Source organism: Suncus etruscus, chromosome 3 (assembly GCF_024139225.1).
Source record: "Suncus etruscus isolate mSunEtr1 chromosome 3, mSunEtr1.pri.cur, whole genome shotgun sequence".
Classification (NCBI taxonomy): Eukaryota; Metazoa; Chordata; class Mammalia; order Eulipotyphla; family Soricidae; genus Suncus; species Suncus etruscus.
The window spans coordinates 2,315,018-2,337,050 of record NC_064850.1 but is presented as its reverse complement, the minus strand read 5'-3'; the positions used below and the strand labels follow the sequence as shown (position 1 = coordinate 2,337,050).

General features: G+C 37.5%; 1 protein-coding gene across 1 annotated transcript in view; it reads left to right on the top strand.

The window, feature by feature from the left end:
• SLC35F4 (solute carrier family 35 member F4) overlaps positions 1-22,033 on the top strand; it is a 289,437-nt gene that overhangs the window by 241,300 nt on the left and 26,104 nt on the right. The window contains exons 2-3 of the mRNA XM_049770404.1: positions 12,654-12,839; positions 17,366-17,663. Coding sequence (XP_049626361.1) covers positions 12,654-12,839; positions 17,366-17,663 — 484 coding nt within the window. The remainder of the gene's footprint in view (positions 1-12,653; positions 12,840-17,365; positions 17,664-22,033) is intronic.

The following is a 22,033-nucleotide window of genomic DNA, read 5'->3' as shown; positions in this document are numbered from 1 at the left end:
AGGGAAATAACTACACTAACAACTAGCATGACAATGTTAATGAGTGAGAGAAGTAGAATGCTTGTCTCAAATACAGGCAGGGGTGGGAGAGAAGGGAGATGGGGGTGTGGGGGGTCATTGATGGTGAGGATGTTGCACTGGTCAAAGGGGGGTTTTCTGTTTATGTCTGAAACTCAAGTACAATCATGCTTGTAATAATTATGGTGCTTAAATAAAGATTTTATAAAACAAAAATTAAACACTTGCTAGCCACTTATGACTTACCAACTTTTTGATAAATCAAAACAAATAAACAAAAAATAAAACAACCCTCAAATTTTTATTTCTATGTGAACAAAAAGAAATGTTATATTTGCCTAAGAAAACCTGAGAAGGAATTGCTTCTAAATAAATTATAAAAGAAAGCTGAAAGGTCACTTCAAAATGATTCTTTAGGCACAAGTTTTACCTGGATACATAGTGCCCAAGCATATGTTATCCACATTTTTCTTCCTCCCTTCTATTTTTTGTTTGCTTTGTTTTGGGGCCATACTCAGTGGTACTCAGGATTTTCTCCTAGCTCTGCCCTCAGAAATTATTCATGGCAGATTTGGGGGACCATGTGGGATGCTGGGTAGCAAACCTGGTTGGCTACGTGCAAGGTAAATGCCCTATTTACTGTGATATCACTCCAGTCACATCTCTCTTCTTGAGATGTGTACTTTCATGCTTTCATGATGGGTTATATACGAGGACACTCTCCACCTTTGGAGAAGGTGCATTGCTCCTTACTCTCTATCTTCCTTATCCCTTTCCTCCCCTTCCTCAGTACCTCCAAATAAAACCCATTTTTTATTTTAAAAAATGATTCTTTAGTAATTGAATGTCAATCCCTTATCAACTGTAGTAATAAATGTAAGTTCACTGTATTTTAGACAAGTCTTTGTTTCATTGAGTTTGCACCATTTCAAAGCAACTCATTACAATCCCAAGAAAATGAGGCAGACACACAAAGTGGCAACAGGAGCTGCCAGTAGATTCAGAAGTACCATTTTTCACCCAGGTCAGTGACTTGAGAAGAGGGCAGCTGGGCTGCTCCACTATACTCTGCAGCCACACATTTCTTCCGGTCACTGAGATACACCATAACGCATAATAAACAGCTTGCAAAAGTAACTGTGAGAAAACAATGCAGGATCTCACCACACTTATGGGCAAAGATGGTAACTCTGAAGCCCAACCTGTAACAACCAGGTTTAATCTTTCTATTAAGGATTTAAGAGAGGAAATGTTGAGTATGTTCAAAGAACTCAAAGAAAGCAAGGAACAGACAGCCAATAAGACTCAAGAGGATATTAAAGCAGAAACGAAGAAACTTCAAACAAAAAAGACAGAACTGAAAAACCTGGTAGGCAAAATGAAAAACCACTGGAAGGTTCCACCAGCAAAGTAAAAGTTTCTGAGGAAAGAATCAATGAGTTCAAAGGTGGGGTAAGTGCATAACACTTCTAGACAACAGTATAAAACGAAAAACAATCAATACAAATGAACAGCTGACAAGAGAACTGTGAAATAAATTCAAAAAGATCAACATGAGAATCATCAGCATCTCAGACAACCATGAAAACAACTTCTATGACAAAGCAACAGTCAAAGATATTATTGCTGAGAAGTTCCCAGAACTGGAGAATGCATGTACCCACATCCTGGATACCTGAAAGATAAAAGTTAAAAAAGATTAAAATAAAAATATTCCAAGACACACACACCCTAGTTAGAATGATAAAAGCCATAAACATAGAATACTGAGAGCAGAAAGATCAAAGAAGGAAATTACACATAAAAGAGTATTCCTATTATCTATATCAGATTTACCAAAGAAAACCCTGCATGTCCAATGGCAGTGGTGGATTATGAAAAAAAAACTAAAAGAAATGAATGCATCACCAACAATGCTTTGCCCAGGAAGACTCTCATTCATATTGAAGGAATTATACACAACATCAGCTGAACAACAGCTCAGGAACTTCAAAGACTCAAAATCAACTTTAAAGAAACTAAAAGTGTACTTTAAGATAATATAACCCCAACAAACACACCAAACTTTTAAAAAATATGGCACAAAATTCCATGAAAATAATCTCTCTCAATGTCAATAAACTAAATCATCAATCAAAAGACAAAGTGGGGGCCAGAGAGATAGCATGGAGGTAAGGCGTTTGCCTTTCATGCAGATGGTCATTGGTTCGAATTCCGGCATCCCATATGGTCCCCCGTGCTTGCCAGGAGCAATTTCTGAGCCTGGAGCCAGGAGTAACCCCTGAGCACTGCTGGGTGTGACCCAAAAACCACACACACACACACACACACACACACACACACACACACACACACACACACAAGACAAAGTAGACTAAAATATTGAATCCAGCATTCTTTAGCCTTCAAAAAATAAATATCAAGACTGACAAAGAAAGAGAAAATATAAAATTCTATTTCCAAACAGTTTCTATGAAGCTAATATCATTCTGATGTCAAAATCAGACAGAGACATCATTCAATAAAAGATAATCACAGATTGATATCCTTGATAAACACAGATGCAAGGATTCTCAACAAATGCCAAGTATTAACAAATAAAATCTAACAATTTATCAAAAAGATCATATACATGACCAAGTAGGTTTCAGTCTGGGCATACAAAGATTGTTTAACATACAAAAGTCAATCAGCATAATACATGGCATCAATAAAAATCATTAAAATCATATTGTGATTGGAGCTGGAGCAGTAGGACATTTGCCTTACACATGATCCAGGTTCAATCCCTGGCATCCCAGAGCCTGCTAGAAGCAATTTCTGAATGCAGACCCAGGAGCAACTCCTGAGCACTGCTGGGTGTAACCCAAAAACCAAAAAACAAACAAACAAACAAACAAAAAAACCAATTTTAATAGTCACATCAATAGATAAAGAGAAAGCATTTAGCAAGGTTCAGCACCAGTTCATAATAAAACTCTCAACAAGATGAGAATTGAAGAAACTTTTTTTCAGTTTGGACAAATTAAAGGCCTTTCCTCTAAGATCTGTCAAGGACAGATTGTCTACTCTCACTACTTTTATTCATTCTAGTACTAGAAGTACTTTCCATAGCAATTAGGCAAGAAAATGATATCTGGGGCATCCAAATAGGAAAGGAAAAGGTCAAGCTTTCATTATTTGAAGATAGCATGATACTAGATTTAGAAACTCCTAAATATTCTACCAAAAAATGGCTTCTAAAAAGTGACAGGCTACAAAATTAATACACAAAAATCCTTGGCTTTTCTTTCTTTCTTTCTTTCTTTCTTTCTTTCTTTCTTTCTTTCTTTCATTCTTTCTTTCTTTTCTTCCTTTCTTTGTAACTTTCTTTCTTTCTCTCTTTCTCCTCTTTCGTCCTTTTCTATGTTTCTTTCTTCCTTCCATTCTTTTCTTTCTTTCTTTCTTTCTTTCTTTTTTTCTTTCTTTTTCTTTCTTTCTTTCTTTCTTTCTTTCTTTCTTTTTCTTTCTTTCTTTCTTCTTTCTTTCTTTCTTTCTTTCTTTCTTTCTTTCTTTCTTTCTCTTTCTTTCTCTCTTTCTTTCTCTCTTTCTTTTTTTTTATTCCACACCAATTGATGCTCAGAAATTACTCCTGACTATGCACTCAGAAATTGCTCCTGGCTTGTAAGACCATATGGGATGCCAGGGGATTGAACTGTGGTCCGTCCTAGGTCAGATGATGCAAGGCAAATGACTTACTGCTGTGCCACCACTCTGGCCCCCAAAATCCTTGGCTTTTCTATGTACAAAGAATGAAAAGGAAGAAAGAGATATTAAAAGAACATTTTACACTCCCAATTGTGCCTCAGAAAATCAAGTACCTTGGAGTCAATTTAATTAAAGAGGTGAAAGACCTATATAAAAAAACTACAAAACAACTGCTTCAAGAAATAACAGAGAATAAAAAGAAATGAAAACACATACCCTGCTTATAAATTTGAAGTGTCAATATCAACAACAATGACAACAATTCCCAAAGCATTGTACATATTTAATGTCATCCTTATAAGGATACCAATGACATTTTTCAAAGATATAGACCAAATTCTCCTGAAATTTATTTGGAACAATAATTCTACACAAAAAACTAAAGTAGTCATCCTTGGGTAAAAGGAGATGGAGCAGAGTAAGTGAATAGATATTTCTGTAAGGAAGACCAACAGATGGCCAACAGGTACATTAAAAAATGCACTGTGGTGTTAAAAGAGGAGCAAATAGCCAAGCCAAAGTCAACAACAATAAAATCATGAGACTCAAACTTTAACAATAAAAACTTAAAATAGGCCTGTTATGCTGGCAGGCATCATGTTCCCTCCTGGAACGTTGGTGGAGGGAGGTTGACACTGGTGGTGCGATTGGCCATGATACATTATATGTATGAAACCCAACTATGAAGAACTTTGTAAATCACAATGGTTTCAATAAACTATTAAAAAAAAAAGAAATATACAACCAATAGATGGGGAAGGGAGAAAACCTAGTACCACTGGTATAAGTTCACACTGAGTGAGATGATTGATGCTGAATGCTGCATGCCTAAAACTCAACTCTGAATAACTACAAATCACAGTGCTTTAATAAAATTTTAAAAATTAAAAATTAAATAATATGCAACCAATAAAGGAATAAGAAAAACTATTGACTACTGTTGTTTTAAGAGAACAGTTTACTTTTCGAAGAGCAAGGATGGGGGGGGGTTAACGGGGTTTTTTGTTTTGTTTTGTTTTGGGGTCAAACCTGGCTGTGCTCTGTGCTCAGAATTTGCTCCTGGCAGGCTTGGAGGACCATATGGGATGCTAGGAATTGAACCACCATTAGTCCTGGGTCAGCAGTGTGCAAGGCAAATGCCCTACCACTGTGCTATCTCTCCAACCTGAGGTTGAACTTTTAAATATCGTTTTCCTTTTAAATATATGTACATATAACTGATAACCATAGAGACTGGCACACATCAAAAAGAACAAGAATAACCAGTGCTAGTGGTAGGGGAAAAGGGACTCTCATTCGATGCTGGAGGAAATGCCATCTAGTCCAGCCTTTATAGAAAACAATATGGAGATTCCTCAAAAAAATGGAAATTGAGCTCCCATATGACCCAGCAATACCCACTCTTGGTAATATATCCTTGGGGCCCAAAACCACAATGCAGAAAAGGCATCATATGTTCAGTGCAGCACTATTCACAATAGCCACAGTCTGGAAACAACCAGACAATCTGTCTGAGTACAAATAAGTGCATAAAGAAACTATAGATCCTCCTCGCTTAACGACCTACCTGTTTAGCGACCGCTCACACTTACAACCATCTTTCACCATCATTTTATTTTATTTTAAATATCCTTTTTCCATCTTGCACACTCTACACTACAGTACTGTGGTTTTGGTGCTTTAATGGACCTACTTTACTAACTTTATGTTCTGTAATACATTGCAGTACCATGTGTAAATGACACAACCTATGCAAATGAAAACAAGTGGAAGTTTTCAGTTTGATCTTTCTCATTATTTTACTTATTCAGAAGATTGTACTGTCAAGTACTATGCATATACTTTACTACTGTATACAGTACATGCAGTTCTTAACGAACTTAACTTACAATTCACTTAACGACCAAATGGAACTTGGTCGTTAAGTGAGGTGTAACTGTATGGTGTGCTGTAGGCAGCTTCTGTCCTACAGCTCTAGCAAGATTTTGATGAATTCTGCTTTAAGGGAGTGGGTAGTATGAACCGGGGGACAAAATAATATGAAATAATGAGACCACACAATGAATGTATGGGGAAACACGTTCTGGCAAGTGTTACAACTTTAATCTCATGCTAGGAGTATTTAAAGGGAAACATGACAATCAGATATGAAAGGAATTTCTGCGTTGACTAAGAGCAGGAGTTTAGAAAAACAGAAACATTAGTAACATGCCTGTTAATATACATGACAATCTGACTGGGTACACAGCTCAGGTGAAAAGGATCTTATCTGAGAAGTCCTGAGTTAGAGTGGGAAAGTAGCATAACAAAAATTGAAAACTACTTGGCTGCTATTTGAGAGCTAAAACCAGAATGAAAGGCTCTGCAGGTTAGCAGAGAAAAAGTTGCCTTTGAGTAAAAGAGGGCCAGGTCAAAGAAATGTAAATTTTGTGCCTGGCTAGGAGTGATGACTAGAGCTAAGTTCCTGACCAAGCTTTTAGATAAAATAGGGCTGACAGAGAGAAGAAATTGCCTTGTTATTTTGGTACTGAAAATTCTCTGGGCACAAGAATTTGATTGAGGTCATATTTTGGCCTGTAAATATACAAGGGAGAAATAATATTTAGGCCAAATAATATAAAGGGAATGTAATGTCAGTACCATGACATGAATTTCAGAAATATCTCTTCAGGAATTCCTCAACTCTCCAAGCAGGGGTAAAGCTTCTGCAGCAGGCCTTTTGAGGAATCCCATGGGGTTTTTTCAGTTCTCCACACCAGGAAAATTTAGGATAATACATCTGGTGGGCCTGCTGAATTCTCCTTTTAATTGGAGATATAGAAATTATTATTTATGGTGTAGACGATGGTGCATTTATAACATGGAATACTTATCAGCTATTAGAAAATAGGATGTCAAGAAATTTACTTATACATAGATATACTCTTATGCTGAGTAAAATGAACCAGAGGGAGAGGGATAGAGCTAGAATGATGGTACTCACTTATGGCATAAAAAATAAGATAGTATGGTAAAAAAAAACTAATGGACAATAGAGGCAAGAACTAGGAGCACAGTAATCCATGAAACAAAGTAGTTTGTTACAAAGACAAAGGATAGGTAGAGCAATTAAAATAGAGAAGGGACCACTATGACAATGACAGTTGGAAATTATCATTCTGGATGAGAACTGGATGCTAAAAGAAAGTAAAAGTGATATGTATTGTATTCCTTTAGTAACAATATTGAAGACCACAATGACTAAGGAAAAAAGAAGGTGGAGAGAGAGGAAAGTAGAAAAGAAAAAAAGAAAATATCTTCTTTTTTTCATTTTATTTTTAAATTTTTTTTGGTTTTTGGGTCACACCTGGCAGTGCTCAGGGGTTACTCCTGGCTCTATGCTCAGAAGTCGCCCCTGGCAGACACAGGGGATCATATGGGATGCCGGGATTTGAACCACCATCCTTCTGCATGAAAGGCAAATGCCTTACCTTCATGCTATCTCTCTGGCCCCAAGAAAATATCTTCAATAGAGGCAGGTGTGGTGGGGGAGGAACTGGGAATGGTGACTGAAAGTGTGCACTGAGGGAAGGATATAATTAAAACATTATACAAAATATTATATAACTGAAACTCAATCATAAATAATTTTTATCTCATGGTGATCCAATTAAAAAATTATTAATTAAAAATTATAAAAGAGAGGCTGGAGCGATAGCACAGTGGTAAGGCATTCGCCTTGCTCGTGGCCAATTCAGGACTGACCCTGGTTCAAATCCCAGCATCCCATGTGGTCCCCTGAGCCTGCCAGGAGCAATTTATGAGAGCAGAGCCAGGAGTAATCCCGAAGTACAGCCGGGTTTGACCCAAAAAACAAAAAATTTGAGTGGAACAGTAAATATTTTGGATATGTGAAATAAGAATACTATTTTTGCCTTTATATTATAACATAATATAATAATATGATATGATATAGAACTGATTGTTTTATACTATCAACAACTCATGGTGATTCAATACAAAAATTTCAAGAAAGAATAAATGGATTTTTAAATAAATAAAATAATTAAATAATGAGAAAAAGATAACACAGGTTTGGGATTGAATATGGGATGCTGGGATTGAACCCAGATTTTCAACTAACCATTATGCTATTGCTCTGGCCCCCATATTAGCTCTTTTACAAATTATTTTATTTTGGGGCCAGGCGGTGGCACTAAAGGTAAGGTGCCTGCCTTGCCTGCGCTAACCTTGGACGGACCGCGGTTCGATCCCCCGGTGTCCCATATGGTCCCCCAAGCCAGGAGCAACTTCTGAGCACATAGCCAGGAGTAACCCCTGAGCGTTACTGGGTGTGGCCCAAAAACCAAAAAAAAAAAAAAAAAAAAAACAAATTATTTTATTTTATTTTATTGAAACCATTGTAATTAACAAAGTTCTTCACTGTTGGCTTTAAGACATACAATGAATCAGGGCCAGTCCCACCACTAATGTCAAGTTCCCTCCACCAATTGCTCCCAAAGTCATCCCATATCACCACTCCTACCCACCAGGTCTGCCAGTATAACAGGCCTATTTTAAGTTTAGATTGCTAAAATGTGGGTCTCTTGATTCCATTGCTATTGACTTTGGTTTGGATATTTAGTTCTGTACCTTTTTAACTCCACAAATGCACTTGACACCACTTGGCCCCTGGCCCTATTCTTTTATATTTGAGTTTTTCCTACTCCACTCAGTTTCTGTACTTCTCACTATACTCTGAGGCCAAGAGTTAGAACTAATTTTGTTTGTTTGTTTGTTTGGGGGTGACACCCAGTGATGCTCAGGTGTTATTCCTGGCTCTGCACTCAAACATTACTCTTGGGAGGCTCGGGAGTCCATGTGAGATTCTGGAGATGAAACTTGGGTTGGAAATATACAAGACCAACCCTCTACCTAATGTGCTATCACTCTAACCACTGATATAAAACTAATTTAAGCAGAATATTCAGAATATATATATATATATATATATTGGTTTTTGGGCCACACCCAGTGGGGTTACTCCTGGCTATGCACTCAGAAATTGTTCCTGATCGAACCCAGATCTGTCCTGGGTCAGGATGCCCTACTGCTGTGCTATCGCTCCGGCCCTCAGAATATATTTCTTGACTCAGTATGCATGAAAAATCTAAGATTGAATCATTTTCAGTAGGTCAACTAGAGATACTTAATAGAGTCTATAACTAATTACATTTACATACATAAAAATTACATATTTATCTATTTCTACTCCTCCAACACTTGCAGAGAGGTTTACAGTGTTGTTCTGCTTGTTTTGGGTTGGAAATGATGGTTCAGGAATTCAAACTTTCCTTTTTATTAGCATCACTGTTTCTATGCATTCTAATTTTGTTGCTTCAAGTGATTACTTATGTATTACATAACACAATCGATTTAAAACCAAAGCAAAATCAGGACACAATGGCTATTTCCAACATGTTTTTAATTTGTCAACTTCAGAAGTCCCATACCAAGACATAGCCTCCATGGCCCAAGAAAATAATGCATGGTAATCTCACTTCTTGACTTTGAATCAGTTAGAAAAAAGAGACTTGTAGCTTACAGGAAGGAGTAAACATAAATACTACAGAAAATGGTCAGAGCTGTTTACCTGTGTTGGAGCTGATGTCCCCTAGTATACAAGTTGATTCAGAAGTTTTTTTTCTCTGATCATCTCAGTTAATCCTCATAATAGTCAACTAACATTATTTAAGGTCACACAAAATGTATGCATTATGGATATATATGAGTTTGTAAATATGTATAAAGCTAAAAATAAAATGTATTTTCTAAGTTATGTATATGCTATATTATAAAGCTAGAATAAAATATATGTACTAAATTAGTATTAAAAAATAAAAGACAAATATTTTTCAAAGAACTTCAAATAAATAATATGTATGGACACTTCTCTAGATGGTAAAACTTAACATCTCCTCATTCCCTCCCCCTTACTTAGTGACTAACTTGCAAAGAATAGAGTCTAAAAAAGGGCAGAAAAATGTTGAGAAATCTGGGCAACATGACCTTGATCCAGAGATCAAGGTCAACATTATCAGTCATATGTCATAGTGATAGTATATAATGACTAATAGAACATGATGAGAAGATACCTTTGTGATATATATGTATATTTATATACATATATATACATATATATACATGCATATATATATAAAATGAATATAACAGTGAGAAAAACATCTCACAAACCTAAAATAGTGAGATTCTGTAAGACTTTATCAGCTCTTTTCAAAACTGTCAAGGTCAGTCCAGGGATACAATTCAGTGGTAAGAACAGGTCCTTGTCTAAGTGAGGTTCTTGTCCCACCATTAGTACCACTGTCAAGGTTATAGTAATTCAGCATGACTAAAAAGTTGTTGAAGAGCAAAGGTGACTCCAGAGACATGACTGAATGAAATGAGTGTCTTGTATGGGTTTCTGAAACAGAAAGATTGTTTCTGGTCAAACAAGTTCAACTCGAATGAAATTGGAGTGTGACTAATAGTGGAGTGCCGATACAAAGCTCTGAATTTTGACAAGTGTATCAGGAGTAAATAATGTATAATATTTTTTTAAAGCAGGTTAAGGAGTAGGTGGGAACTCTGAACTATATTTGTAACTTTTCTGTAAATGTAAATTATTCTGAAATTAAAGATCAGAGAAAGAGAGAGTAGGGCAAGCTGCTAACACACATGGATAGAGTCAAAATTGCTTGAGAAGGGCCTGGAGAGATAGTATACTGTGGAAGGCACTTGTTTACCTGGATATGATCCTCTGTACTCTATATGACCCTTACCAAGATCCATCAGGACTAATCTTGGGGCACAGAGTCAGGAATAAGGCTGAGCACCACTGATTGTGGCCCAAAATCAAAACAAAGCACATAGGTAAGAAGAACTGAGAAGGTATAAGTTCAAAGACATTAGATTTGCCTGTGCAGCAAAGGTTGCCTGAGCAGATCAGGACTTGATCTGCGCTTTCAAAGACTGAGGTGCATTCAGAGTGTTCAGAGGTAGAGGAACAGCTCTTCAAAGGCTTGAAAGCCCTCAACCCTGAGAGTAAAATGTCAGAGCACAGCCGGAATCAGATTTTTTGGTAGAGAAATACTCAGTCTGGGACTAGCTACTCAATTTGAAGTCTCAGCGCAAAATGAAAACCTGAGGTCTCCTGTGGAGAGAGCAGAAAAAGAGTTTTTTCCTTTCTTAGGCTCTATGTGTGTTGACTCTTGCAAGCCTTCCCTCTGTTTTCTCTCTCTACTTGGCACAGTGTTTTAAATTTATTTAAGGTCTTCTGTTTCCTTAGAAGGGGAGATACTTTCTGGAAGAGTAGAGGTTCTCACAGATATGGAAGCTCCCTTTTCAGACTGCAGTCTTTCTTTTGGCATCCCTCAGACCCCTGTGAGGTTGCTAGACAGGAAGAAGAGAACAGCTGAAAATCTGCCACAGGAGATAAGGAAGCAGCAGGAGGCAAAAACACCCCTGAGCTGAGGCTCAGAATCTCTTATGTGCACAATTCTACTCTCAAAAGTTTCCTATACAACTAGGGGTTCCTGTCTTTTTTATAGAACCTTAGAACATGAATCACTTTGTTTTACCTCATATTTATTTCTACATCTTTCTACACAGTGAGAAAAGAAAAAAAATGCAGATGGGGCCCAGGGGCCAAATGGTCTCAAGTGTATTGGGTGGAAAAAAATGGTCAGAATTAAATACCCAAGCCAAAGTCAATGACAATAGAATCAAGAGACCCAAATTATAACAGGTTACATACAAGAGGGACCTATTACACTAGCAGTACAGGGGGCTAAGGATGGAGGTATGGGAGACATAATAGGAAGAGTGGCAAAGGGAGAGTAACATTGATGGTGGGAATGGCCCTAAGTCACTGTCACCTTGTACCTGAAATACAACTGTGAAAGATTTGAAATTAACAATGGTCTCAATAAAAAATGCTTTTAAGGTTGACTATACAGCACCAATTGAAGGCGAAAAGTATAAAGAACTTTGAGATGGCCACAGTAGAGCAGCCTCCTCCATGAGTCTGTGTGTGTAATATGTATGTTTGTGTACCACACATGTGTGTGCACAAGCAGCCTTTGGGCTCAGTGCCCAGTTTGACTGTACCACAGTCTATGTTGCTATGTTGCTAGTTTACACAGACTATGTCGCTGACCTCTGTCTGGGCGTTCCTGGAGTGTTAGTCAGTAAAGGAATAAACACTAAGTTTGGGAAGCCTAAGTCCTCACAGTGGGCAGAAACCACCAGGAGTTGAGTTACAACAAGGTTGAATTTAGTGATCAATCTGGTGGAAAAATAAATTGATTTAATAGGGCACACTACTGATAGCTTTGTCGGTGTGAAATTCACTGTTAGACATAAGAAGACTGGGGAGGCAGAAAACGTCATGTAAATCCCAGTTCAGAACAGATGTATCTACTCAAATGGGGACTAGCTACCATCATCTAGTATCTGGTGAACATGGTGTTACTACCATCATCTAGTGTTCACTTCTAACTGACAGATTTAACATAAAAAGCCTTGAGATAGAAACACAAATATTATCAACCAATTTTTCTTTTTTTTAAAATCTATTTTAGGAAAGAAAAGAGAGGTAAACACAAGTGGAAGGGTTACGTGTGACTTTGAGTAATGTGCCTCTGAAGTTTACATGTATCCTTAATAAAATGTTGCTTCATTTAGAAAGGAAGTCCTCTATAGAACTAGAAATGAGCAAAATGACTATTCTATCAGAGCTGTAATTGTTCCTGCCATATACCTTATACCTTACTGCCAAAGCATTTAAAATATGCTCCCGTGTTTTCCTCCAGCAAGTTCTCAAACTGGTGTGAACTTTTTCTTCCCAGGTACCTCCAGATCATCTGTTACTCGATGTAAACCAGGGACCAACTGCCCCAGTTCACACAGTGGCACCAGTAGACAACTGTCCCCTCTGTCTATCACTGAAGATTCTTCTGCACCTATTCTTGAGCTTCAGAGCCGAGGATCTTCTGGCGTTTGTGGGCACAGAGTGGAGAAACAAAACAGACCAGGTAATCCGCTGACCTTCTCTTAAAGAACATGCAGGATCCTTCTACCCATCAAAAGACATCTTGGCTCAGGAGGCAAAAATGTTATGCAGACTCCTCTGAGAAGATTTCTCAAGTGGGAGGAAGAAGAAGGGCAATGGGTAGATATAAGCTCTTAGTAGAATAAGAGAGTAGAGAAAAATAAAAATCAAAACTTGCTGCTGGAGAGTTCAATGCATGGTTTAACAGTAACATCCAATGACATTTTATCAGGTAACAAGATTTCCCCTGCTTAGAGTGTCAAAAGCTAGCACCTTTTATCTCAGCCCTGAAAGTTAGTAACAGGATATGAGAAGGACAAAAACCATTATGAAAAGAAGAAAAACACCAGTAGAATCACAAAATCTGCTCTTTTCAGCTCAGACCTCCAGTGCCTGAAGCCCTTCCCTTTCCCCCCGTTGTATGTCTATTTCTGTACCCTTCACTTGTCTCCCAGATCAATACTTGTGGAACATTCAAGACCTTTCCTCTTTCCTCACCCATCCACCCAGCCCCAACTCACCAACTCCTAGATTACTAAATTTTCTGGATTAATCTCATTGATATGTCAGTAAATTTCCAAAGGAATTTGCAGTGTTTTAAGCACAGCTATGTGCTAGACTGCTGCCCTACATTACTACTATTTGATGGTGAGCGTTTTATAGTCTTTCCAAGATAATCTCAAACCACAAGTCTTACGTCACTCCCAAAGAAGCAAAAGCAATCATATGCTACAGATGCATTCCTCTACCTAAAATGTCTGTCCTATGATTTTCCAATTACCATCACTGTTGGATCATTTTGATCTATGTTTTCTACCTCTCCAATAACATTTTCTCTTCCTGTACTTATCTCTTCATCACCTGTACTTATCTCTTCAATTCTTCCAACTGCATCTCCTTCTCTTTTATTTGTTCCTTCAATTGTGTTTAAAAATTGATAAAACTGGGAGGAAAGGAAGTAAGGGAATAAAGGAGGGAGGAAGGGAGGGAAGGAAAGAAGGAAGGGAGGGAAAGAAGGAAGGAAGAAAGGATGGAAGGAAGGGAGGGAAAGAAGGAAGGAAGGAAGGAAGGAAGGAAGGAAGGAAGGAAGGAAGGAAGGAAGAAAGGAAGGAAGGAAGGAAGGAAGGAAGGAAGGAAGGAAGGAAGGAAGGAAGGAAGGAAGGAAGGAAGGAAGGAAGGAAGGAAGGGAGGGAGGGAGGGAGGGAGGGAAAGAAGAAGGAAAGAAGGAAGGAAGGAAGGAAGGAAAGAAGGAAGGAAGGCAGAAAGGAAGGTAGGAAGAAAGGAAGGAAGGAAGGGAGGGAGGGAGGGAGGGAGGGAGGGAGGGAGGGAGGGAGGGAGGGAGGGAAGGAGGAAGGAAGGAAGGAAGGGAGGGAGGATTCAGGGGACTTATCTGAGAATAGAAGTAAAAGATGTTTTTTATGTAAAATACATTTTTCAAAATGCTACAATATTTAGAGCTAGCTCAAAGGACTAGGTATACACATGCTTGCTAGAGCACTGTATTCAATCCCTGAGCACCAAACTGGGGGCAACCCTAGAACTCATCCTCGGATTGGCAACAAACAGAAAATAAGTGAACAGTATTTTAAAGTAATAATACATCAGCAACTATATACCCAAAGGCAAAAATCTCTTTTTTTAAAAAAAAAAGTAAGGAAAACAACATGTTAAATTTTCAGAAAGTTTTAGTTGACTTTAATAAGTTACAGTAATATTCTTATAATTGCAGATATCTGCAGAACAGAAAGTTCCAGTTAATTAAAAATGCTGGTTAATACAATTTGTCCTATCTATCTTGTACAGATTACAAATTTCAAAGACTACACCATTAAAGATCACATTGGACACTGTTTCTTTCTGTGATGACTCAGAAGGCACTTGGAGATATTCCAGTGAGATAAAGGGAAAAAAAAAAGAAAGGAAAACTATCTGAAGAGATGCTCACCAAGCTTTCATGAATATATGGCATTTAACCTTAAGATAAATTCTAGGAGAGATAAATCATCACTATTTGACAGATAGAGATGCTAAGAGTAGAATTAAATATTACTTTGAGCAATAGAAGTGACAGGGCTAGGACATAACACTCATGGTTTCAGATCATGGTGGCCCTCACCATCTTATAAATGACTAATCAAGATTCATAGAAATAGATGAAATTGCTGATAAAATAAACAAATTATAAACTTGAGTATCTAGAATGGCGTGGTCAAACGGCTACATAAGAATGCACTGGAGACCCAATATTTATGTGCTATATAAAGATGGTAAAATTAAAGAACTGGCCATATTGAAATCCAATTAGCAAAAGAAAAATGAGTCAAGTGATGATCAATGTATCTGTCACCTCAAAGGGAACTTGGAATCTCTACAGAATTGTTTCTCATCCTTTAAGACATAGCTCCAGAAGTTGAGAATGTGGCTTAATGGTAGAGCACTTGCCTTGGGTTTAATTCTCAGCATAGTGCCCTGACCACTACCAAGGAGTGACCTCTACACACTAATAAACCTAGAATAACCCTTGAACATAGAGAAGTGTGTTCCCAAATACCAAAAAATAAAGAGGGAGAGAGAAATATAGATATAACACCAGAGAATAATATCACTTCTCTTAGGCTCATGCAAGACAATATTCTTATAAAGAAACAGAACTTTATTTCAAACCATTTCTGAAACATCCAGTGCTTTAATGGAGAGATTAAACATAAAAACTTAGAGTGAGTATTATGAATCATAATAAAAATTTGGACTTGAGAATCATACTCACTTGGGATCAATTTTGGACAATCTAACACAAATTACTTAATAAGAATAATAATAGCTACTTAATAGCATAGATTTGTATTTACTTCCCACACTCCAAATTCAAGAGTTTCTTCTCTCCCCTCACTAGCTTCCATTTTTCCTTCTATTAGTGTACAAGCTACATTTGTGGTGATAAAAGGATTTTTCAGAATTATAATCATGAGAAAGTATTATTATATCTCTGGTCAAAAGAGCTGGCTAATTTATACTTCAGACCCATCGCACTGTCAGGGTGTTGGTTTCTCTGAGTCATTTCCTACCACACTTCAAATGACTTCTTTGCTGCTACGGTTGGTCCTGATCTTTCTCTACTGTGCTCTGACTTTTTCTTTGTACTTGATGACAAGCCTTAAACTTTGAACTCCCTCCGCCCAACTTGCTAACACTCCTGGCATGTTCTCCATGGGATTTTGTTGAATAAGGGAATAATGGAAATAATCTTGTTTTCATCTTCTGGAGATCTCAGTTCAAAGAATTTAATACTGTCTGTAAGACTAAAAAGTCAGCTAGTAATTGCTATGTATTTTCTTACTTGGTTTATTTCTCCCAATGAAGAATTCACTTTCAAGCCTTGCTAATTCCTTTCCTCCCAAATAATTATATCAGAAAGCCTTTGCAGAGTAAAATTTTACCCCAGTGGAGCAATCACACCTACCTCATTAAGCATCCAGAACATTCAGCAGGAAAGCCATCAGGTTCTAAAGGGGTACAAGGAGCTACATCCCAACCACTTACCATCTGTGGAAGGTACCACTTTTTTACTCCCAGTCAAGCCTTAGACTGAAGGGAAGTGTCTAGAGACCCCAAGAATCTTGCAGACAATTCCATCTCCCTTTCCTGGGGATTCTACCATATGGGTTATCAGCATGTGGAAACCACTTCCATTTAACTCTGGGGTAGGTATCTAAATTCATTGGGTTCAAAATATTTTCTTTATCAGGAAAGTCCTTTCTGGCTGCTGATTTTAGAGAGTTTCAGTAATTTTATTGTGGAAAAAATCATTGCTGGTAAATTTTCTAAGTAAATGTTAAAATATAAATAAAAACTCATTATGCTTCCAGAAATACATTCAATTATAATTTATTCTAAGGTAGGAACTGATTATATGTAATTAGGACTTGATATGTGTTTCTGAATTTTTCTTTTTAATTTAATAGACATTTGTTCGCTGCAGTCTAAGAAAAATGTGATATAAAAATAACTTCAATGGATTATAACAACTTATTCTTGCTTCTTGCTTACTTTCCATGTCATAGATACTGGGCTACTCAGTATTCTCTTCGTTTTCACATATAAACCCACAAAGGCACACTTACAGTTTGAAATTTTTCCAATTTCATGACAGAGAGGACAAGTCAAGAATCAATGGAATCTTCCATCACTCTCAAAACATTTTCATGGAGGTGACACATCTCACATTTGCTCAGGTGTCCCAGGCCCCCATCTTTGGAGTTAAAGCAGGTACTATTGTTACAAGGACATGGATGAGGACATGAGAGCATCCCCCATGGTTATTGTAATGTAGTGCATAGGGGTCTAGATATATACTGTGCCTAGTAGCATAGATTTTCCAGAGAGAAAAAAGAGCTGGAATTATGAGTTGGTTGGTTGCAGAAAGGAAAAACACTGTTGGCTCTGTCTGCCTTTTTGATTGCTGTTTTGTAACCTGATTTCCACACATTTGTATTCCTTTGCTGTTTTCAGGAGACGATGGATCACAGACTCATCCTGAGAACAGCGGCCAAGAAAATAGAACCAAAGCTCGGTGCTTGTCCTGCACGTCCATGGTTCTGAGGGCTGTCTGGGGACTCTTGATCATCTTGTCAGTGTCTTCATCTTGGGTTGGAACCACACAAATTGTAAAAATTACTTATAAGAACTTTTACTGTCCATTTTTCATGACTTGGTTTTCAACAAATTGGAACATTATGTTTTTCCCAGTCTATTACTCTGGCCATTTGGCCACTGCTCAAGAAAAGCAATCTCCAATGAAAAAATTCAGGTAGGTTTCATGTCAAATAGTCAATCAGAAATTTTAAAATATATACTTGAAATATGAGTTGAGTTGATGGTGGCGTGTGGAGAAGTGGATTCTATTGGGAATAATTAACAATAGAAAATAGACAATTTCTTTACTACATAGATATAGGTATTGGATGTTTAACATATAAAGCTTTATGCTGATAATTTTTATAAGTTACTTTATTTAATCATCATTGATTGTAGCACCCTCCTTTCAATATGTTTATTATCATGGGATTAATGGCTACTAATACAAGAAGAAATATTCAGAATGATTACCTAACTTATTCAAGGTGATATAAATATAAATAACATAACTCAGATTTAAACCTAGGCCCCATTATCTCTGAAAGTCATTTAAAGAAGACAAGCTACAACAAAAAAGGAGTGAGTGGTAGAGAACAGTCAGAGGAATCTGTATTAATGTGATGTAACATTACAAAAATATTTGCTCAGTATTCTGGCCATTATGGGTGCTTTAACAAATGCATGCCAGTGTTCCATGCAATGAGATATTTAGCCCTGAATTGCTTTAAATAACATTCTTAAGAAGGAAACATATGGTACCTTTTGGAAATACCCACAGGGTATTTCAAAAGGGCCATATCTGACAATTGCATAAATGGATGGCTAAAGCACTAGATTACAGGTGAGTCCATAGGACAAGGTGATCCCAGGAAGGAAGCTTGGGGGGCACCAGGACTGGGGAAAAAACCTGCTTTAAATGCTGCCATACCTTGTTAACTAAGTACATAGGGAAACTTATCTGCATGTTTTCCAGCAATAAACTTTATTGTCATATAATTCTAGTGGTTGCTTCTGCAATGCCACCTTGGAGTGTTCAGAAAGTCTGCAAGGTTACTATCCTTCGAGCCTTCACAATGCTCAAGGGAGGAAAAGCATTTGGTCAAAGTGCCTTTGCAGCTTCTTGAAAAGGAAAAGCCCAGAAATAAGAAGCAACTTTCATGACAGTGACTCAAATTATTGAGAGAGAAAAATTAGTGTTGGCCACAGTGGATGATATTAGGAGATAGTTTTCCTCACGAGTTATTACTCCTTCGCAAAATGATGGTCCATTTGTCTAACAAGACCAAAAGAACCAAAAGAACTTTCTTTCTTGCCTCCATGGGCTCTGGATCAAAGAAATGGCTACTGTGGTTGGTGCATTATGAAACTATTCTTTTTTTCTTTACCTTGAGAGATCTTTTTTGTCAACTGGCCACAGCCACCTTTGTGCAAGGGGTCTGAGGGTTGTTCCTGCCAGTTGTTCCAGACCATGTAGTACCAGGAATCCAATGAGAATATGTGTGTATTCTCTTTAGTCCTGTGAGACTATTCTTAAGCTCTTAAACTTTGCAGAGTCCATCTTTACTTCCCTTTTTTTGTAATCAATTTGGAAACATCTGGGAATAATAGTCGTATTGTGAGTTGGAATCCCATGTGTACCCATTTATATGTGTGTCCATATAAAATGCAAGGTAACCAGAAAAACAAATAATATTGTTCTGGTTGAGAGAAAAAGAAAAGGCCATCTATCTGTGCATGATACAAAAAAATTTGTATTTGACTTTCATTGAAATAGCCATGACCTTGGGATATATCCTCCTTTTTTAGTAATGATATTTAAACTAATGCAGAGAAAATGTGAATTTCAGACAAAAATTCTCCCTGTTTGAAAGTAATTTGAGTGGCACCCAAAGGTATTTATGATATGGATATACATTCTAATAAAACAACTGAATATTTTGGTCTTGAAAGTAATTTCTTCAAAACATTTCACATACTGCTAAGTCAGTGTATTTCAAATAATACATTGAGGGCCTAGAGAGAAAGCTCAATATATGGAATACAAGTTTTGCATGCAAAAGGCTGGGGTTCCTGGGGCTGAAGGCAAAGTACAATGAGCTGGGCACTTGCCTTGCACCTAGCTGGGTTCAATCTCCAGCACAATTCCAGGCATTGCCAGGAATGATCTCTGCATAAAGAGCCAGGAATAGTTTCTGAACATTATTGAGTGTGGTCCCCTGCCTCAAAGTGGATGGGTGGGTTACATGTATGTTACCATGTGGTTTTCCCAGCACTATCTGGAAGGAGCACTGAAGTGGGAGCAGCCCCTGAGGACCCCTGGTTTTGACCCAAAGCCAGAATAAATGAAAAAATAAATAAACATTTAAAATAGAACCATGCTACTGTGAGAAAAATTGGGGGAATAAGCTTCGTTTTCACCATTTTTACATGTCACACTAACTCTGAATTTATCAAAATCTATACATTGACCTTCACTTGTTACTATGGAATAAGTGAAGCTGTCAAAAACCCAAAACCAGATCAAAGAGCTTTTTTTTTTTTATCAAACTGTAAATACTGTCAAATGGAAACATTTTCCAGGTCCTTTCTCCATAAAAGAGACAAACATTTTCAGAAAAGTCTGCAATTTTTCATCATTTCTTTTTGTAGACTTGACAGGAAGACATTCCCAGAAGTTCTCCTGATGAGAAGTAGAGTTGTGTATAAACCCAGGAAAGAAATTTATCCTGATTCTCTGTTTTCTCCTTTACTTTGATTCATATGGAAACATTTCCAGTTTTTTCCTTGTCATTTGCCTCGAAATAATTTTCAATAAACTATCAAATCCAGATATTAAGGCTTGTCAATTTGTAATTAGGTTTTACTAACCTTCCATTTATATATTATCAAGAGATAATATATAATGAGATAAAAAAAATGAGGTGGATTTAGTTTTTAAGAAGAAAAGTATCATGTACTAGAGTTAAGGGTACTTCCTTGAATTAAACAAAAATCTAGGGTCAGAGTAATAGGATAGTGGGAAAGGCACTTGCCTTACACATGGCCCATCTGGGTTCAATCTCTGGCATTCCATATAATACCCCAAGTACCACCACGAGTGATTCCTGAGTACAGAGCCAGAAGTAACTCCTGAGCACGGCCAGATTTGATTCTCTCCCCCAAAGTGACAAATCTCTAGAAAGCATGAATATTTTTTCCAGTCACCTATGATATGAAGTAACGACTTCCATGACAGATAACAAAGACATGCAGTAACAAAGACAAACAGTGTCCTCCAACTTCTAAATTTCATCCTAAATTTTACCTCCTTCCCCCCATCAATGCCACTTATCCAGAAATTTTAATCTCATCATCCCAAGGAGGGACCCATTGCTCTTGGCTTCTCCATAACGATCCATCCTTTTCAAAATCTTTGCATTTCCCAGAACTGCTACTAAACAAATAATAAGTTTTACAGAGGGGACCTGGAATTGTCATGGGTCATCATAGCTATTCCTACAACAGTAGTGACAAAGTGAGTTGGCAGTGATAAACAAGTAGGGCAATGAAGAAACAATATCTGATGGACAGAAGGAGAACAGTCACAAACACAGTCTCTACTCTAATTGCATTTTGCCCAAAGGAGGGTGGGTGCGGGTCTCTCCTCCCTATCTCTCTGCCCTTACTGACCTTCCTAAGGGAAGAATGTTTCCCCAAATGCCAATTAAGTTTCTGCTTGAGAATATTCAAAGCTGCATAAAGGTGGTTTCTGAATCCAATAGACCAAGTCATCCGTCTAGAAGACAGTGATAAAAGAAAGCCTTTCCTCAGAAATGGGTTTGATGGCAGTGCTTCGCAAATGTCACTTAAATGTGTCAGGTGTCAGGGTGAGCCCTCAGATCTTGCCCCTGGCCCTTCTGGCCAATTTTCTCTTGGAGCAGATTCCTCTGGAAGGACAGACTGTAAGATGTGTCCCCAGCACACTCTATGAATGTTGCCACTTGCTCTCAATATGGCTCTGATTCATAATATCTTGAGGGCTTTGTGTGTGGGCTTGTCATTTGTTTTTCCATAAGGCTTCTCCTACGGGTTATTTAATCTCTTCATTGAAGATTTGTCTTTCGAGTTAAAATTTACCTTTGGGGAATCACATTTTTAGTTCACAAAATTTTTTTCCTTTTAGTTAACCCTCACATGAAAGTTAAACTTCCCTGAATTTCTATCTATTTATTATGGTTTGTCACCTCCCTGGAATCACTGGCTTGCAATTCTCAGCTTTGATGCTTGGCTGCTTGGAAGCAACTTGATATGGAAGAACACAGATTTAGGCTCACTCTCCCTAGAGTGTTTCAAACCTATGAGGCCAATTTTGGCTAAAGCTGACTTTGGTTTGCAATATTTTGAGGCACAACTATTTCTCCTCAGAAAGAGCTGGAAGAAAAAGCAGTATTGGTTTTATGTAGACCATATAAGTAGACTTCGTTATGAGCATAATAAATATACAAATATTAACTAACTACTTTTAACATATTTGTTCTGTCCTGAAAATATAATGCTGGGCAC